The 20199-nt window shown below is 43.6% G+C and overlaps 3 protein-coding genes across 3 annotated transcripts; 1 reads left to right on the forward strand and 2 right to left on the reverse strand.

Moving 5' to 3' along the window:
• Positions 1 to 988: 988 nt before the first annotated feature.
• Positions 989 to 4999, reverse strand: LOC109622150 (protein-glucosylgalactosylhydroxylysine glucosidase-like). The gene is made up of 4 exons (XM_062850481.1): positions 3528 to 4999; positions 1937 to 3466; positions 1285 to 1778; positions 989 to 1220 (listed from the first exon to the last, which is right to left on the reverse strand). Exons 1-4 carry the CDS (start codon positions 3620 to 3622, stop codon positions 1045 to 1047), a joined length of 2295 nt encoding a protein of 764 aa, XP_062706465.1. The 5' UTR covers positions 3623 to 4999; the 3' UTR covers positions 989 to 1044.
• Positions 5000 to 5167: 168 nt separating this feature from the next.
• Positions 5168 to 8974, forward strand: LOC109417656 (protein-glucosylgalactosylhydroxylysine glucosidase-like). The gene is made up of 5 exons (XM_062850480.1): positions 5168 to 5399; positions 5467 to 6105; positions 7150 to 8037; positions 8200 to 8693; positions 8759 to 8974. The coding sequence occupies exons 1-5, from the start codon at positions 5305 to 5307 to the stop codon at positions 8932 to 8934; spliced, it is 2292 nt and encodes a 763-aa protein (XP_062706464.1). The 5' UTR covers positions 5168 to 5304; the 3' UTR covers positions 8935 to 8974.
• Positions 8975 to 14193: 5219 nt separating this feature from the next.
• On the reverse strand, positions 14194 to 17596 carry LOC109417654 (U4/U6.U5 tri-snRNP-associated protein 1). Its single transcript, XM_019691707.3, has 3 exons — positions 17139 to 17596; positions 14558 to 16857; positions 14194 to 14475 (listed from the first exon to the last, which is right to left on the reverse strand). Exons 1-3 carry the CDS (start codon positions 17467 to 17469, stop codon positions 14335 to 14337), a joined length of 2772 nt encoding a protein of 923 aa, XP_019547252.3. The 5' UTR covers positions 17470 to 17596; the 3' UTR covers positions 14194 to 14334.
• Between the last annotated feature and the right edge of the window lie 2603 nt (positions 17597 to 20199).

Here is a 20199-nt window from a genome sequence, read left to right on the forward strand (position 1 = left end):
CAGGGTTACTAGAAATTCAAATTAAAGAATTATCCCCGTTGGTTTGCATTAGATGTCGTTCATTGTTTCATCAGCGATTTCTCTATAGAGATTCTTGCAGGAATTTCTACACAGATTGCCCTGGGGATTTCGAAAATTTCTCCTGAGATTTAAGGACAAGGTATTTGGAGCACATAGCTCAAAATTTCTAGAGCACCGTTTTTTAGAACCGTTGAACGGATTTGGATGAAAATGCATCACGCTATTGTTAAGTGGCTGTCAATAGCGTGATGCATTTTAATCCAAATCCGTTCAACGGTTCTAAAGAACGGTGCTCTAGAAATTTTGAGCAATGTACTCCAAATACCTTGTCCTTAGAAGTAAATTCCTTCAGAAAATCGTCCAGGAGATAAACTAGCCTAGGGCTAAAAAAAATCGTTAATACAGATAAAAAAAATATCCGTACAGAATATCTTCCCCATTTTTTATGAAACAGATTTTTGTTCAAAAAATCCAAAGATGTTGAGCGTAAGCTAAGCCTTTATATCCCTTTCGTGACGAACCAGCACAATTGTGCTGTTGAGCAATAACAGTTTCGCGTAATTTTGTCAACTGTTTAGTTTTTGGTTTACCTGATGTAAATTGTTTTATATATTGATCCATTACATATACTTGCATTTGTGCAAACAAACTTTTGTTTATGTTGTGTGTGAGATTTACCACAACAAGTTAAACAAAAAGTGAGCAAAAATTGTAAAACATGAAAAAGTTTTATCTGTCGCAAATTTTTAATTTTCCTTTTATCTAGGTGTTCAAAAGTAAGAATCGAAAGATAAAGAGTAGTTCTTGCAATTGCCAAAGAAAAAGTGTTGATATTATAAAAAGCCAGAGAATTCTGGAGAGCCAAATTTGAGCAATTTGTATGGAAATTTTAGTTTTTTGCTCTCCGTCCCGAAAGGGATATGATTTATTTATTGCAACAGCCTCGAAAACAAAATCAACAAATTAAATTTGGCAAACAATAACTGTAAATTTAAACACTTTCAACAAATATGAAATTCATTATCACAAGAATTTGTTCATAACGGAAGCAATCACAACGATGGCGAAAAGCATTGGACTCATTCTAACAATCACTCCAGAGCCCTGATCGGCAAGTCTGGTGTTCAACTCAGTCGGTTTCAGCTCGCACCACATATCGGTTTCAATCAGTTTCAAGGCGGCAGAGTTCGATCCATGGACTGAAACGAGTAAAAAAGCATTAACTTTTAACGTATACCGAATGGATTTCGGTATACATCTTACATGTACAGGCCGTGTTCAAACGACAGGGTTCATAATTCACGCCATCGACAATAATCCGTATCTGAGGCATCGTGGGCATAGCTGCCTGCGTGATCGTAAACGTTCCATCCTGACGGAGCTCTAGCGAAAACCGGAACCTTTGGAAGTTGAGTTGAGGAATTAGCATGCGCGTAGTGCCCGGTGGAAGCCGTGGTCTGTCCAGCACCATCTCGCCATTGCGCAGTCGGATCCCGCCGTAGCCATTGATTAGGGTGTGCAAAAAGCTAGCTGCGCCGGATACATGATTGGGCGCACCGGGGAATCCGGTAGGCCCTTGATGCCACACGTGGAAGGGTGCCCGTAGGTAGGGCTGATAACTTCGACGAAGATTTTCCGCAGCCAAATTCGGCTCGCCCAGGTCCAGCCATCCGATTGTCTGCATCGACCAGGTCTCTGCCGAACTGCTGGCCGCGGTTACCGGACCGTAGATGTTCAGATTGTTACGCTTCGTCGACCTGTTTGGATTAGTGAGAGAATCAATATTGATCAGAAGCTTAGATGGTAAGATCAAGCTTAGAAACAGGGACGTTTCGCCATGTTACGAAGCTAAGCCAAGAAGGAGAAGAAAACTGCTTATCCGAGAAAAGAAAAGCAAATTGCTGATGAAACTTACTCGTTCAACGGGAGATCCAAAGGGTACCCCAACATTACGACGTCCGCATGGTTGATTTGCTGTCCTACGGTGTATCCTTCGAACTGCGGTGTGAAGTCGCTAAGTGGCTCGTGCAGCAAGCGCAGTCCCCGCGCTATGCGAATCATTTCACTCAAATCTTCGTTGTGGAGACTCATGAAGTGTTCACAAATACATGCAGCATACTCACCAAGAAACAGATTATTAGCGGCAACAACGTTGGTGAATACGTTGTTGGTGACGTTGGCGTTCATGGTGTCAGGTCCTGTAACCGCTTCAATGTCGTACTTGTCCGTGGCTGCGTTATAAACAGCGCGACGCATCCAAAAACGAGCCGTATTGAACGCCACCTCGCATCCTTCCGTCATCATCCAGGACCAATGGTCCGTAGCATAGATGTATTGTCTGATGGCGAAGGCTATGTCTGCTGTGACGTGATGTTGTAGTTCGGCTGCTCCAGGAGTTGGTGTAACCTCTCTACCCGTGAAGGCAGAAGCCCAGGGATATTGCCACCCTCCGATGTTATTCGCTGCAGCAGCGTTGCCTTCAACTGCACGTCGGACAATTCTGGTCCTGTACGTCAACATGGCTCGTGCAACTAGCGGATCTGTTAACAGAACTATGGGAAACATCCACATGTCGAAATCCCACATGATGTGCCCTTGAAAATCATTTCGTCCTATACCGGAAGGTGATATTCCGAATGATTGCACGTTATTGGGAGTAAACAGTCCCGGAACATTGCAGAACACTTGGAATGCACTGGCTTTGGTGGCTCGATCTAGTTCATCGCTTCCGTCCACAGTGATCCCATACTGATTCCACATTTCATTCATGCTGGATTCCTGATTACGCTCCACGTTCGATGGGGTACTCAACGTTAACCAGTTGAGTTCATTTTCCGCCGCTGGTCTGTTGCGGGAAAACACTGTATATGTAGCGAACTCTACAGCTGTGCGGTCCTCCGTCAACACGAGAGTCGTCGGTATTTCACTGTAGTATATACAAACACTTGTTCTCGTGATTTGAAAGACAGCGTCCTCGACCTCATTGGTAAGGCCACATTGAAACATGAACATTTGGTTACGAATTTCCACTGATTGGGGTGAATCGAAGGAAATGTCGGTGGATGGTGGTACTGGAATTCGTCGGATATTTGCGCTCAGTGTACCTTGACCATTTAGTCGTTGAACTCGCACGTGATTTACAATGACATGATTGAGGTTCCGATGTGGATACACGCTGTGGATTAGGCGAAATTGTCCGTTGGGATCGGCGTAGATTGTTCGGAAACGGCCGAATCTGATATCCAGCTGGTATGAACAGTAGGGTGGATTGCTCTCCGGATTGCTACAAGCTTCCAGTTGAATATTGGCATAGTTTGGAATACGGGCACGATGGCTCAGATGGCCACGCCCATTGTAAACTCCAGTCAGGTAGACGCTGTCACTGAATACGGTGAATCCGAGATTTCCGTTGGATAGCGTTGGAACATCGGCAGCATCCGGGAAACTACGTATATCAGTTTCAAGATCAGTTGTTCAAACCGTGGTGAATAAAATGGTCAACTTACCGATCAGAATTGAACAAGAAGTTTCTATCGATAGCAAGACCTAGCGAACTGAATATCACTAGTATAAGCAAAGATAACATCTTTATCGGTTCCATTTAACCTGGACCTTAAATGTAGGAAAAGAATTCTTTAGGTTCACCTGTTATTCAGAGGAGGTATATGGTTAAACTGAAGCATATGAATTTGATAGCCAAGGTTTCAAGCGAAATGGTATCGAAGATAAAATAAAATTTTGGAAACGTCGATTAGATAGCGGAGAAATGGATATCAACCAAGCCAGCGCAACAAAGGTTTGCTCATTTGTGGCTGTTGAAATTAGCTTCCGATGAATAACGGTCGGTTTGGCAATATGCAACCATGATTTGGGGTATCCCTTCTATTAGTGACTTTATCAGATTATCCTTCGAAGCCTACGCACGCAACTACGCCAAACCGTTATCAGCAATATTTGCAATATCTAAATATTTCGTGTTTTCTTTCAGTTCCTAAATCAGATAAAGTTTTTTTTCTCATTTCCGGAGCACTTGTTATCTGAAATGAATCACGACTGTCATTGTTACCCCTGGTAAACAAGCAAATAAGTTGCAATTGCAATTAAGCTCCCTTCATGTGATTAAGTGCAGACCTGTGCTTAAGAACAGACTTGTTAGAATTCCAAATGGCCGCCACAATGGCCGACTTTGGCACCTACTCACGATTTCGAGCGCACAAATCTCTTTGTAAACGAAACCAGCGCACCTGATCTTCTTATTTTAGGCTTATTACAAGTGAGCAAGAACAGAATAATAAAATGCACTGTTGTTTGAAGCTTGTTTATTAAAACGTGTGCGTCTGAAGTTCTGATGCACTGTTGAAGCGGTACTTCAAGATGTTTGTCCTTAAGAGTGATTGACCACCCAAAGTTTGTGCTTCAATTTTGCCAAGCAGCCAATGCATATAAAAAATCGGAATGAAACTAACAGGCACTCTCTGTGTATTAAGTTCTGGTAATAATCTATATGTGGCAAGCGATGACGGCGTCTGCTACGTCAGAATACCGATCAATGTGGTGAAGGGAAATGAATTGATTGTAAAAACATTCAGATGCCTTATCCAGTGCATACAATTATATTGCATAACAACTTTCGGAGCTAACGCTTACTGCTAACAAGTTAGTTGGGTATTTACAGGGATGTTGGCAGTGACACAGGTTCGTTTTAATTAGTCGGTTGACGTTGTGTTCACCTTTGAGTAGAATAGATTATTCATTATCATTGCTTTAGTGGTTACTCAAATGAAAAGACAGGCTTCCTCAGAGCATAATATATCACTTTTATTTTGCCTATAGAGTTCACTACACTGCAATCTCGAACATACTAAGAACAACGCGCTTGATGTGAAAAAGAGTTGTATTTACTACAATTTTTGAATAGTTAGCTTCAGAAGTTGCTACTACCGGTAGCAATTTGAGCATTCTGATGAAAATTCTCCGGAGATTCTCGCCAGGTTATAGGAGATACCCCAAATCGACGTTGGATATTACCAAACTGACCGTTATTCATCGAAAGCGCATTTCAACACCCGCAAATGAGCAAACCTTTGTTGCGCTGGAATCGTTTATATTTATCCATTTCTCCGCTATCTTATCTACATCTCTGAAACTTTGTTTTATCTTCGATACCATTCCGCTTAAAACCTTGGCTATCAAATCCATAGGGTTCAGTTTGAGCGTATACCTCCCCTGAACAACAAGTGTGACCATAAAGAAGTCTTTTCCTACATTTAAGCCCCAAATTAAATGGTATCGATAAAGATGTTATCTTTGTTTATACTAGCGATATTCAGTCCGCTAGGTCTTGCTATCGACAGAAACTTCCTGTTCAATTCGGATCGGTAAGTTAACCATTTCATTCATCACGGTGAACAGAACAACAACTGATATTCAAACTGATTTACGTAGCTTCCCGGATGCTGCCGATGTTCCAACGCTTTCCAACGGAAATCTCGGATTCACCGTATTCAGTGACAGCGTCTACCTGACTGGAGTTTACAATGGACGTGGACATCAGAGCCATCGTGCCCGTATTCCAAACTATGCCAATATTCAGCTGGAAGCTTGTAGCAATCCGGAGAACAATCCACCTCACTGTTCCTATCAGCTGGACATTAAATTTGGCCGTTTCCGAACAGTCTACGCCGATCCCAACGAACAATTTCGCCTAATCCACAGCGTGTATCCACATCGGAACTTCAATCATGTAATTGTCAATCACGTGAGAGTTCAACGACTAAGCGGTCGAGGTACACTGAGCGCAAATATCCGACGAACTCCAGGACCACCGTCCACCGACATTTCCTTCGATGTACCCCAGCCCGTGGAAATTCGTAACCAAGTGTTCATGTTTCAATGTGGCCTTACCAATGACGTCGAGGACGCAGTGCTTCAAACTACGAGAACAAGTGTATGTATATACTACAGTGAAATACCGACGACTCTCGTGTTGACGGAGGATCGCACAGCTTTAGAATTCACTACCTATACAGTGTTCGCCCGCAGCAGACCAGCGGCCGAAAATGAACTGAACATGTTAAGGACATAGTTGCAGGAGCACAAAAATGGCAGCGAGTATGGCCGTCGCTCTCTCCCTTACCTCTCCCTCCCCTCACCATAGTGCTCGCCGAGATCGGAGGTTGGTGAAAAAATTCTTCAAATTATGGTGACTTACCTGCACAAAACAATCTAAGATTGCTACTCATGCTGGGTAACACAATTATATGCACGATAGATTGTAGTCTTTTTAAGTAATTTCAATTAATTCACTATTTCGTGCAAAAACTGTTGCTCGCACTTCACTTCTTCCACCGATGAGCACAAATCACATTTTCTTTCAATCACTTTTTAATGCACTTCCAAGCTCCCTAGCACTTTGAAAAATTGATCGTTTGCTGATAACTGTTCCGTCTTTCGCCTAATAAGCTTTATTACGCTGAAAACCCACTAGATTCACAGTTTTGTGTTCGAATATCCGAAGTAGTATCGAACGCGGTTTGCCACAACTGAAAAGCGTACCGTTCAACTGAGTGTTGTTGTTCACCGCTTCTTGAAAATGGTCAAACCGCTGTCCTCGTTTATCACTTAGTAAAGAAGATTCTTTGTCAATTATTGTAAAAAATGGAACCTTTGGTTAAAAATGCATGAAAACATGATATAACGATAATAACAGAACTATTTCTGCTGCTTATGAGTTGACTGATATCACCCCGAGAGAAAAAGTTCGAGAGAAGAGCGGAGAGGACTGTCATATAAAATGTAAATAAACGATGCATAGTGTGACAAACGTTGACAATACAGGGCAAAATGGAAATAATATAAAGATTCCACAATGTGTTTGCGAACAAATTGTGCCGGTGAGCCAACGAAGTCAATAACGAATATGCCTAAATTCAGCAGTATCGAAATAGTGCTGCTTAGTTGACGTAGTTAAAATTGGCAGACGTTTCTTTTTTGTTTTTTTTTCGGCCAACTTGCATTGCACTGTGCGTACCAATAGTTTGTTTGGGTCAAGTGGGTGGTTAGGCGGACGTTTCAAGGGGAGATAGTCTGATTGTTGTGATCTCAAGCAACCTTCACCTTAACGTTGAGTACTCCATCGAACATAGACTGGATTCAGGAGTCCAGCATGAATGAAATGTGGGATCAGTATGGGATCACTGTGGACGGAGGCGATGAACTAGATCGAGCCATCAAAGCCAGTGCATTCCAAGTGTTCAGCAATGTCCCGGGACTGTTTACTCCCAATAACGTACAATCATTCGGAATATCACCTTCCGGTATAGGACGAAATGATTTTCAAGGGCACGTCATGTGGGATTTCGACATGTGGATGTTCCCCATAGTTCTGTTAACAGATCCGCTAGTTGCACGGGCCATGTTGACGTACAGGACCAGAGTTATCCGACGTGCAGTTGAAGGCAACGCTGCAGCGAATAACATCAGAGGGTGGCAATATCCCTGGGCTTCTGCTTTCACGGGTAGAGAGGTTACACCGACTCCTGGAGCGGCGGAACTACAACATCACGTCACGGCAGATATAGCCTTCGCCATCAGACAATACATCTATGCCACGGACCATTGGTCCTGGATGATAACGGAAGGATGCGAGGCGGCGTTCAATACGGCTCGCTTTTGGATGCGTCGCGCTGTTTATAACGCAGCCACGGACAAGTACGACATTCGTGAGGTTACGGGACCTGACACCATGAATTCTAACGTCACCAACAACGTGTTTACCAACGTCGTTGCCGCTAACAATCTGTTCCTCGGCGAGTACGCCGCATGTGTTTGTGAACATTTCATGAGTCTCCACAATGAAGATTTGAGTGAAATGATTCGCATAGCGCGGGGACTGCGTTTGCTGCACGAGCCACTTAGCGACTTCACACCCCAGTTCGAAGGTTACACCGTAGGACAGCAAATCAATCATGCGGACGCCGTAATGCTGGGATACCCTTTGGATATCCCGATGAACGAGTAAGTTTCATCAGCAATTTGCTTTTCTTTTCTCGGATAAGCAGTTTTCTTCTCCTTCTTGGCTTAGCTTCGTAACATGGCGAAACGTCCCTATTTCTAAGGTTGAATGATCTTACCATCTTACCATCTGATGAATATTGATTCTCTCACTAATCCATACAGCTCGACGAAGCGTAACAATCTGAACATCTACGGTCCGGTAACCGCGGCCAGCAGTTCGGCAGAGACCTGGTCGATGCAGACTATCGGATGGCTGAACCTGGGCGAACCGAGTTTGGCTGCGGAAAATCTTCGTCGAAGTTATCAGCCCTACCTACGGGCACCCTTCCACGTGTGGAACCAAGGGCCTACCGGCTTTCCCGGTGCACCCAATCATGTGTCCGGCGCAGCTAGCTTTTTGCACACCCTAATCAATGGCTACGGAGGGATCCGACTGCGCAATGGCGAGATGGCGCTGGACAGACCACGCCTACCGCCGGGAACTACACGCATGCTAATTCCGCAACTCAACTTCCAAAGGTTCCGGTTTTCGCTAGAGCTCCGTCAGGATGGAACATTTACGATCACGCAGGCAGCCATGCCCACGATGCCTCAGATACGGATTACCATCGATGGCGTGGATTATGAACCCTGTCGTTTGAATACGGCATGTGCTTGTAAGATGCATATCGAAGTCCATTCGAAATATGTATGAAAAATAATGCATTTTTACTCATTTCAGTCCATGGATCAAACTCTGCCGTCTTGAAGCTGATTGAAACCGATATGCGGTGCGAGCTGAAACCAACTGAGATGAACATCAGACTTGCCGATCAGGGCTCTGGAGTGATTGTTAGAATGAGTCCAATGCTTTTCGCCTTCGTTGTGATTGCTTCCGTTATGAACAAATTCTTGTGATAACGTTTTTCATATTTGTTGAGATTGTATCAAATTTAAAGATATTGTTTGCCAAATTAATAAGGAAATTTTATTTTCGAAGTTGTTGAAATAAATAAATTATGTATAAAAGCTTAGTTTAGGCTCAACATTAGGATTTTTATAACAAAAATCTCTGAAGTAATCCCTGAAAGAATTTAGGAAGGAAACCCTGTAGAAGTTTCATAAAAGTGTTGGGGTAATTCATGGAATATATTCTGTAGGAATCCTTTTTAACGAAATGATTAGCTCTAGGTTAGTTCATCCCGGGACCCACGCTTTACTTTCGCTTCCAAAGGAAGAACTCACATTTTTTGTGAGTTTATCGGGAATGGTATTCGATCCCAGGTCCTCAGTGTGATATTCACGTGCATTAACCATCACACCAGATCCGCTCCACAGTAGGAATACTTGGAAGAATTTCTTGGGGGAATTCCTGAACGATATTCTGAAGACATTTCTTTTAAAATCTCAGGAGAAATTTTTGAAATCCCTAAAACCCCCAGGGGAATCTGTGTAGAGAAATTTCTGCAAGAATTTCTAGAGAAATCGCTGATGAAATTCCTGTATGCATGCTGTACCTGACTGGGACACACGCCAGGCGACTACTCTGAGGGCAAGACCTTTAAAGTACGAAAAAAAAATAAAGAGGATGGCGCCACTATAGGTCAACTCAATGGACGCAGTGGAATTATGCCCCCAACACGGAAAAAAATCCTGGAGTATTATATGAGGGAATATCAAGAGGAATCCTCACAAGAAGCCCAGAAGGGATTCATAGAGAAAATGCTGAATAAAACTCCTGGAGGAATCCTTGGGGAACCTCTGGAATCCAGGGATATTTGTGAAGCAATTCTCGCGGGTATTTGTGAGAGAATTCTCGCAAGAGTCTTTGGACCGGAATAATTGAACCAAAAATCTCTGGATGAATTCTTATAAGAATTCCGAAGGAATCACTACATGAGTTTTTACAGAAAACTCTGAATGATTTTCTGCAGGTATACAAGGAGGTATACAAGGAGTCTTGTCTAACAGGGTGACCACTCAAAACGGCAAATATAATTCCCGAATTTTTCCCGGTAGATATTTGAAAATTTTCCCGATTTTAAAATATAACTGTTTCCAATGGAAATTAAATGTAATCTTCTCAGGAAAATTTAAGATAATGAAAGTTACGACATCTTTAGAAAAGAATTTCTAAATTGATAGATTACCAAGAAGTAGAATTTATGAAGTTATTATTTATTATTATTATCTTTATTTAAGAGATTTGCAGCCCTAGGCTGGCTCATCTCTACAATTTATGAAGCTATTTGTGGAAACAAATAAAGAGAAATATCGTGGATGGTCGGAACTCCTTACCTTACCTTACCGATCAGGCTAAGGCCACGTATATAATAGCCGCCTCCATTCCACTCGGTCCATGGCTGTTTGGGTCCGCAGGGTCCGCAGATCGTCCCCCACTAGGTCGACCCACCTAGCTCGCTGCGCTCCACGTCTTCTTGTACCGGTCGGATGACTCTCGAGAACCATTTTAGTCGGGTTGCTATCCGACATCCTGATGACGTGACCCGCCCACCGTAGCCTCCCGATTTTCGCGGTATGGACGATGGTTGGTTCTCCCAGCAGCTGATGCAGCTCGTGGTTCATTCGCCTTCTCCAAGTCCCGTCTTCCATCTGCACTCCGCCGTAGATGGTACGCAACACCTTCCATTCGAAAACTCCAAGGGCGCGTTGGTCCTCTGCACGTAGGGTCCATGTTTCGTGCCCATAGAGGACGACCGGTCTAATCAGCGTTTTGTAGATGGTTAACTTCGTGTTACGGCGAACTTTATTCGGTCGTAGAGTTCTGCGGAGTCCAAAGTAAGCACGATTTCCTGCCACAATGCGCCTCTGAATTTCTCTGCTGGTGTCGTTGTCGGCGGTCACCAGTGAGCCCAAGTATTCCTCAACCGCCTCGATTTCATCACCGTCGATATAAACTCGGGGTGGCGGGCGCGCTGATTCCTCCCTGGAGCCCTTTGCCATCATGTACTTTGTCTTCGACACATTAATGGCTAATCCGATTCGTCTGGCTTCACTCTTTAGTCGGATGTACGTTTCCGCCATCGTCTCAAATTTACGAGCAATAATATCAATATCATCGGCGAAACCAAGCAGCTGAACTCATATGCCGATTTAAAATCGATGAACAAGTGATGTGTAGGCACGTTGTATTCGCGGCATTTCTGCAACACCTGGCGGATGGCGAACATCTGGTCCGTTGTAGCGCGTTCACCCATGAATCCAGCCTGATATTGGCTCACGAACTCTCTTGCAAATTGCAAGTTGCAATCGGTGATAGACGGCGGCATAAAATTTGAGAGAGTATCTTGTAGGCAGCGCTCAGTGGTGTGATCGCGCGGTAGTTCTCGCAATCCAACTTGTCGCCCTTTTTGTAGATGGGACACACGATACCTTCCATCCATTCCTCCGGTAATACTTCCTCCTCCCAAATCTTGGTAATGGCCCAGTGTAGTGCTCTCACCACAGTGCTTCTCCACCGTATTTTAGAAGCTTGCTTGGTAGTTGATCTGCTCCAGCGGCTTTGTTGTTTTTCAACCGGCCAACCTCCTCCTCAATCTCTTGGAGGTCAGGGGCCGAAAGTCTTTCCTCCTGTGCGCATACTCCTAAATCTGTTACCACGCCACCTTCGGTACTTGCAACGTCGCCATTGAGGTGCTCATCGTAATGTTGCTGCCACCTGTCGATCACCTCACGCTCGCTCGTGAGAATATTCCCGTAATTATCTCGGCACATGTCGACTTGTGGCACAAAGCCTCTGCGCGAGCGGATCAGCTTCTCGTAGAACTTTCGTGTGTCCTTAGCGCGGTACAGCTCTTCCATCGCTTCGCGATCTCGATCTTCCTGCTGGCGCTTCTTCATCCGGAAGACTGAGTTCTGCCTGTTCCGCTCCTGTCTGTAACGTGCCTCATTCGATCTCGTACGGTTTTGCAGCATTCTCGCCCATGCTGCATTCTTCTCGTTTTTCAACCGTTCACATTCGCCGTCGTACCAGTCGTTTCTGTGATTCGGAGTCGCGAAGCCTAGTGCTAGTGCTGTAGCCGAGGTACTACCTATGGCGGATCGGATGTCCCTCCAGCCATCTACAAGTGTAGCTGCGCCAAGCTGTTCTTCCGTTGGTAGGGCCACTGCTAACTGCTGCGGGCCGGAACTCCTAAAGAAAACATTATGGAATATTCATAAAAAAGTAATAAAGTGATTTCTTAGTTTCTTATAGTCTCTCCCAGAAGATGTTTGGTAAATTCGCAAAAACTTCGGGTCAAAACAGAATGCCCAGAATAAAGAAAAACCTTCTAGATGGTCTTCTGGTGGAATATGCAGAAAGATTACTCATGAAAGAAATTTGGAAACAACATTTCTGGGGAAATCTCTGATAACTTCCAGCGAAAACCGGAGAGTTTTTTATGGTCGTTCTTAAGTTATTTCAATGGAAATATTCTCCGTGCAGTTGAAACCCGAAATTATCGACTAGCGAAGTTGGATTTTTCTCCAAATCCGTGCGTCGAACCTAACTTCGGAAGTGGTGCGCTGTATAGCTACTACTACTATACAGCGCACCACTTCCGAAGTTTCGCCTGACTCACGGATTTGGAAAAAACCCCAACTTCGCTAGTCGAAAACTCCGATTTTCAACTAAATTGAGAATATTTCATGATTCTGTGGCGAATTATATGGCAGAGTGAATGACTACTGCCAGAAGATAGACAGGTTTCTAAGGCTGAAATCGTAAATTACATATTATGCATATTATTATATCCTCCATCATTTCTTCGTGTTTTTCACCAGGAATTTCTGCTTCACCAAAAAGAGATTTTCTTGGCAATTCAATCCGACTTTAAAAAAAAAATGTCGTCAAAAAATAAATTATATTATGTATTTAGCATATTGAGTAAATGTCTTGTCATGGAGCAATGACAGTTTAAGTGAACATGCTGTTGGAAAGCCTGGCTACGACAAATAAAAATATTTATATATTCATATAATAATTTTTGCTATTTCTCATCGTAATAGGCTGGTTTACTGCCTATGATCGCATAATTGTCCCATATGAATAGGAAACCCAGAAAATATGGGACTGATATGCGATCATGGGTAGTTTACCTCACGCAAATCTGACAGGAAAAGGCCTACTTTCCCACACCAAATTAGCAGTGCTGTAATGGTTCATTACAGCACTGATTTGTGTTGCGTAATGAATCATTACAGCATTGTTTTCTGTTTTGATCAACATCTTGATGCTTTCTGGACGCAGGTTTGAAAAATTGTGACAACTGCACAGTATAACCTATGCTATGATCAGAGTTTCTTACACATGGCTATTAATATCAGCGTGCAGTTTGATGAAAACGTTTTGTTAAAAACTATTCTCGAGTGATGATTTATGAAATTGTTAAAAACGTTGTACGCAACTCAGTGCAGAACTTGATTTTTACAGCACTCGTCGTAATTATCCAACTCGGCAAGCCTCGTTGGATAAATGTGCGACTCGTGCTGTAAAAATCTTCATTCTGCATCTTGTTGCGTAAACTACTATTACACTGTTTTTCATCTGTTCAATTTTAAACGACATCTGAAAGTTATTCTAGTACCTAGGCGAGCTCTCTTTAGATTTTTAGAATTATGTTCTGAATTCTGAGCGATAAAAATCCTATAAAACACAAAAAAACAATAACTTTATTACAAAAAAGTGCTCGGTGTATTCCAAGACGAAGTCCAGGACAATGTCTAGGAAAATTAGCCTCTTTGAGTTTTTGATAAAGTCCCTGAGAAATTCGGTAGGATTCTGATAAAATTTTTGATCGATTTCTTGAATGAATTGCTTCAAGAAATTCTTGCGAAAACTATGAAAATCTGACTGAGCAGTTTTGGTGAAATGCCTAGGTAATTTAAAAACAATTCGTAAAAACATATGGAAGAGTACCTAAAGGGATTCCATGAGTAATAACTGTAGAAACTTCTTATTAGTTTCTGGTGGAATTCCTCACAGCACGCCTAGTGGAGCTCATAAAGTAGTTATATCTCTTCACTGAATCGAACGCTGATTAGACTATTTAAAACGACGATGGACGATGTAAAAACTACTTAAGGTGCGATCTGTCTTTCTTAGTTTCGCAACCTCTCCTTACGCCAGGAAGTGTCATCGGTGACCACGCAAAGAACTCACAACACGCAGTCAGATGCTTTACCCTTCCAGGAACTACCTATATTTTACGCTACATGTACTGAAACTTTCAGCGAATAAGATACGAAGAATTATGGGGATCTTTTCAAACCTTGTGTAGCTTGCTCCATGTTACCACATCTGTCGATGCTCATCCACTAACGTTTATGCTTCACAATGCTCGTATTCTGCTTGCTCCCGCTGAGCACCACAAACGCCGACTGCGTTTCCTTCTGCTTCTGCTGAAGCATGTTCAACGTTCCCAGCGGCGTGTCGGTCGAACTCATCTTCTTCATCAACTGTTAGGGGGGGGGGAAGAAAGAAAAGTTTGTGATTAGTTCCCAAATGAAAATCAAGCATCAATTAGTTTGAGAAACTTACCCCTTCCTGTTCGTTCTTCTTGAGACGTTTCTCGACCTTGTTCTTACCCGGCCCCTTGCCGTGGAACTTGTGCGACAGATACCGGAAGGCCTCCTTCGGCGTCAACAGGTGCCCATTGTCGTCGATGTATTCCAGCTTGACGTTCGGTTTGAAGGTGTCCTTCTCCTTGAAGTCCATGATGGGTCCGCTGAAACGGTCCCGCCGCGAGTACTTGTCCTCGTCGCCGTAGTTCTTGTCCTCGATGGAGTAGTTCTGCGCCTGGAGGTGGGCAAATCGGGCGTTGCTCGGTCGATTGGATTCCTCTCTTTCGAGATAGCCTTTGGACTGTGCCAGTTGGAGGGCGCCAGCTACGCTGGAAGCCACGTCCGGTTCTTCGTCCAGAATGGCGATGTCATCCACGGGAGCGATTGTGCCGCCCAGGTCTTCCTGTTCCTGTTCGGTGTTGACCGAGTTCCACGTTCCAGCCGCGTCATGGTCATCCATTTCGTCCGGTTCCCGATCGCTACCCTGTTCAAAGTCCATCATGTCGTTAACGTCTTCGTCGCGGTTTCCAGCCAACCCATAGGTCGGGATGTCTCCGAGGGTTCGACAGAATTCGGCCGTGGCGTTCAGCAAAATCGCCCCGTCTCGTGTTCGGGTGTCGTAGTTGGATTCCTCTTCGTCGGAATCCATTTCTGCTTTGATCTCCTGCTTGACCTGATCCGGATCGATCGGCAGGGCTTTAGTGATGATGGCTTCTTTCTGCTTGAGCCGGCGAGCCTTCGAGAGAACCGCCTGCAAATCTTCGTCGTCTTCTTCGATTCTGACGTTAGAAAGATCTTCCTGAGGAACGGCTGTATCATCTGTTAGGAGCAGATCTTTTCTTCTATTTCGAAACTGTGATTCTGTTTCAGTGGATGTTGGCGCCGGACGACGAGAAGACCGCGAACCTAGGTCCTGACTGGATGAAGCTTCCGGAATGGAGTTCAGTAAATCGTCCGCCTTCAGCTTTTGTCGGATTTTCCTGACCTTCTTCTTGGGTTTTTTGAAGGACGCCATCTCAGTTTCCGTGAAGAACTCTGACGCCAGCGTGAGGGGAAGGGTGTCTAACGCTTCCAACTTCTTGTTCTGCAGCTTGGCTCTTATCTCCATTTGCTTTCGCTTTTCGAAAGCTTCGTGCTCTGCATTGGAACCTATTGTAAAGCTGGACTTCTTCTGTCCACCGATTTCTTCGTTGTATTTTCCAAGAACGTCTCTCTCCTTTGGCATTCCGAACTCATCCACGTCATCCTGGCTGTACACATCGTATCCGTAGCTATTCGGATTTTGCTTCCTATTCTCCACGTTCTTCTTGTAACGTTCGTCATCAACCATGTTCACGTTGACTAACGTATCTCCTGCTTCCTCATCCAGAACGTCTGCATCCTTTAGCGTCAAAATAACGTGCCGACCTTCTGTGAATGATTCTACGTCATGCTCCACCCTCAGTCCTCTCAAATCACGGTCCTTGTACGCCTCTCGTCTCGATTCACGAACTTCCTGATCGACCAAATCACCCACCCCGAATTCTTCGTCCAACTGGTCTAGTAGCTTCGCCCTCTGCTCAGCCTCCTGCTTAAGCCTGTGCTTGTCCCTCGTCCTTATAGCCCAACTCTTCAAGTCGTCCATTTCTTCATCCTCCCCGAGGGTCTGAACTTTCTTCAGCTTGTCTTCGATGGCACGCTTCTCCTTGCGTTCCTTCAACTTCTCGCGGATCTTCTCCTCCTTAGTTTTCGCCGTCAAGCTCGACGCCGGTTTGTGATAGAACTCCCCCAAATCGTCCTTGATCTTTTCGTATGCCTTTCCTGTTTTCGCATCTTTCGGTGCATCATCATCTCTTTGAGACGAACTCACAGTCGCAGCAGAAGCGCCGGACGATGGACCGACTTCCAGCGGCTTCAATCCGAGCTTAGCCCGAAGTTTGTTGGTTTCCTCAATGGACAGAACATCCCCTGCTCCATTGGACGGAATAGGCGACGGTGACCTCAACCGAACCGAAGGTGGCGGCGGCGGCGTCGGAGATCGGCGACGAGAAATCTTTGGCGGTGGCGGTGGAGGCGACGGTGATGGGGTCCTTCTGCGCGCTATCCGCGGGGGCGATGGCGTGCGTCTTCGGGGTGCAGCCACTCTCGGGGGCGACGGCGTGCGTCTTCGGGATGCAACCACCCTCGGAGGCGAAGGAGATATCCGGAGCGGTGGTTCCGGCGTCGGTGGCCGACGAGTGATCGGAGGCGGTGGCGGCGGAATGGCATCGTCCACGGGAACTTCCACACAATCGGAGCCTACATTGAAGGAAAAGTAAACCGTTTAAACGCGGGTCCTATTATACTTACACTCATTGGTAAAGAACTCAGCAGAGAACCTTTGGCCAAAAATTACAACTTGTCTTATTCAACAGGGTCCCCTGAAAAGATTTGAAAAGAATTTGCCAGTGATTTTCAGCAAACCCAAACAGGAAGCACAAGAGACGGGAGAACACCAAATCGCTTTCTAATGGATGTTCTTCCACCTCCAACAACGTACTCCCCGCATACACTCCCTCAATCAACTAAAAACTACTTACTGTCGCTGTCATCGTCCACCTCGACGTACTCCCGCTCTCTGCGACTCTTGTGCCTTCTGCTAGATCCCGCTACTTCTAGTTCCCCATTGCCTTCGACATATTTTCTAATCTTCCGGTGCTTCTGTTCGCTTCGGTCCCGCTTGTGTTTCTTATGCCGATGACCCTTCTCTCCGCCACCGGCTACGTCCTTCCTTGCACGGTCATAAACGTCCACCTCCCTGATGTCGCCCTCCACCGAATAGGAACGGCTGCGCTTCTCGTGCGGAGAACGGCTTCGCGAACGTCGTTTATGCTTCTTGGACTCCTTTTTGTGCTTTTTGGAGGAACCCATCGTAAAATGGTTCCTAAATCAACGGTTTTCAACAGAAATTTCACCAAAATTGTTCCAAAATTTACTTTTTTTCCACAACAAGAACCTGAAACGAGGAAACGTTTACAAACATTTTGACATTTATATGTCCGGGCTACCAGTAAACTGTTATACAAATTTCGAAGTTTGGCATTGCAAAGGCACAGCTCTAATGTGTTATATACACGGAAAAACCAGATTAACAAAAATTACGTCAAAAGAACGCAAAAATAAGTAAATCGCTGAACTTTTTACCTAGCGGTGGGTAGTTTCCTCGCTCTCCCACATGTAATGTTTTCAAAAACAAAGCTATAAGCATCGACCTAGTCGATAATGTCCGTGTGAGAGGCCAAATTAAAATTTTTGCTGTTCACTACAGTCCCGAATCGCTGGTTGGGTCGCCAGACGCCAAACTCGTTTTGACATTGACAGTCAATCGTCGATACAACCCATCTAACGAACACTCAACGAACGAATCGGCACTGTAACTACCTATTCATAGCTTGACGCGATTTAGCCAAAACTCTATAACAAATTTCTGACAAATAAATACCTTTATTTGCTGATTTTTTTTTTCTAATAATATTCTTTCACCGTATACACCATTGTTGGAAATAGAACTAGGCTAAGCCTCGCCGTTTCCATACCCTGGCACTGACTGATATCGCTACCAGCGCAGTGCCTCTCCTTTATTCAATCTAGGTATATTTAACTTATTTACAATTTATTTCCATCATGTTTACCTACCAGTTGATACCAAGGTTGATACCTAGCTCCGCTGAGCTGTGTGATGTATCAAAAGAATGTACCTACAATCCAACAGTGTTTATGTTTGGATACCATTCACGGAGAATCTGAAAAAATCAACTTACAGTTCTTTTCCATGCGCTCTTATTATTGTGGCCTTGGGACAAGACACTGTGTAGGAGAGTGCATTTTTCTTTTCAGAGTTGCTCAGAATTTCTCAGGATTTCTCCCGTTTTCCTGAGGTGTCGCCTGATACTATCGCAAATTCAAAATAATATTTCCCTATATCCCTATAACCTGCCTGTCGTGCGGTTTTGGGAATGTTTTTCGACAAATTTGGTCGATCATTAGTAAATAGAGTAACTGGATTGCTCAGAGTTACTCTCGCTTGTACAGTGTCTTGTCCCTAGATTGTAGCCATAGAGTAAATAGCCCAGTTCGACATTGTTTGAGAGCGTCAATCAAAAATTGAGTTTCTTGCTAGTGAGTACAGCAGTATTTATACAGTCATGACCCGCTGGTTGGGGGCTTAATAGTTGGGTGGCTTTTTAGTTAGGGCTCCGTTAGTTGAGCTGTCAGCCAACTAAAAAGCACCTGGATGTCATGATTCAATGTAAAACTGAAAATGACAACCAATCTGTAATTCCAAGGGGCGAGCTAATATTGCCCGTTGTGAAGATTTATAGATTCAGACGCAAATAAATGATTAGGCGCATTTTCAGCGTAGGTGCGTTAGAAATGTTTGTTTACAATGTAAAACTAGCACCAAATGTGTACCTAACAACACAGCGTAAAATATTCACCAGGACGCTGTCTGGTTTTATATCTGTGAGCCCACGCAAGAAAAATCCACGCAACTAATTTTCGCGCAGGAGTCTAAACAGGTGGAATCTCCGCAATAAGCTTTTGGTTTTTTTTTAAACTTTACTGATAATCGAGAAAAATTTCTATTTCATTTTTCTTAAAAAAAAAACTATATGTACTATTACTTCGAAACAAATGCAAAACATCGGCAACTATTATTTTGTCGATCATTGAAAGCGTTTTGTGCTTGCATTTTGGTCCAGGTGGTTTCATAAACATCTATATTTTCACTTCACCGACTAAAAATGGGTGAAAATAATTATTTCTCGCATTGCCCATATATGTATCTTGCAAAACGTATCAGATTTGCTCTAAATGTAAAACAAATTGAAAAATTTTACTTTTTACTTACAACCTAAACGTTATTTAAAAAACAATGCGCACGCCCCTTGTGCTGCTGTCACTTCACCCAACTAGCGAATCAAATTCGTTGGTTGGGTGGAGGTTCCCTGATAAAAAATATCATAAAAATACGATAAATTTTATTGTTACAACACCATTTTTTCGAAAAATATTCACCATTAAACGTATTGTAATTTACACGGCACACTCACCATCATCCCTATTGTTCTATACCATTCGGCGAATGGTAAATGGCACTTTTACAATAAAAAATGGTGGTCGTTATGTATCTTAACCATCAAATTTTGAGAAAATTTTCATACACTTTTTCGCGGAAAACAATAGAATGTATTGTGTTTTTATGAGACATTTTTAGGGCAATTTTCAAAAGAAAACAATATATCCTAATGTTTTTTCATTGTTCCTACAATACAAATACAATTGATTGAATGGCGTCAAATAAATCGTTGTTACAATAAAAATACAATAATATTATTACTTGTAAGCAGTTTTCGCTTTTGAAAATCCATAGAATTTATATTTCCCGCTAACATTTATATCCAGCATTTACGAGCACTAACGGCCGCCAGAATGATATGCACATTTTAGGATAAGAATCAAACACTCTGATGTCTGTCTGGTATGTATTGCTTGGCAGCTGTTGATATGATCTAGATAGCTATCTTCAATCTTTTCAAATAACTGCCAAATATCACAAGTCAGTCCTCAGGTCGTATGATCCATACCATAAATCGTTCA

Source organism: Aedes albopictus, chromosome 2 (assembly GCF_035046485.1).
Source record: "Aedes albopictus strain Foshan chromosome 2, AalbF5, whole genome shotgun sequence".
NCBI lineage: Eukaryota > Metazoa > Arthropoda > Insecta > Diptera > Culicidae > Aedes > Aedes albopictus.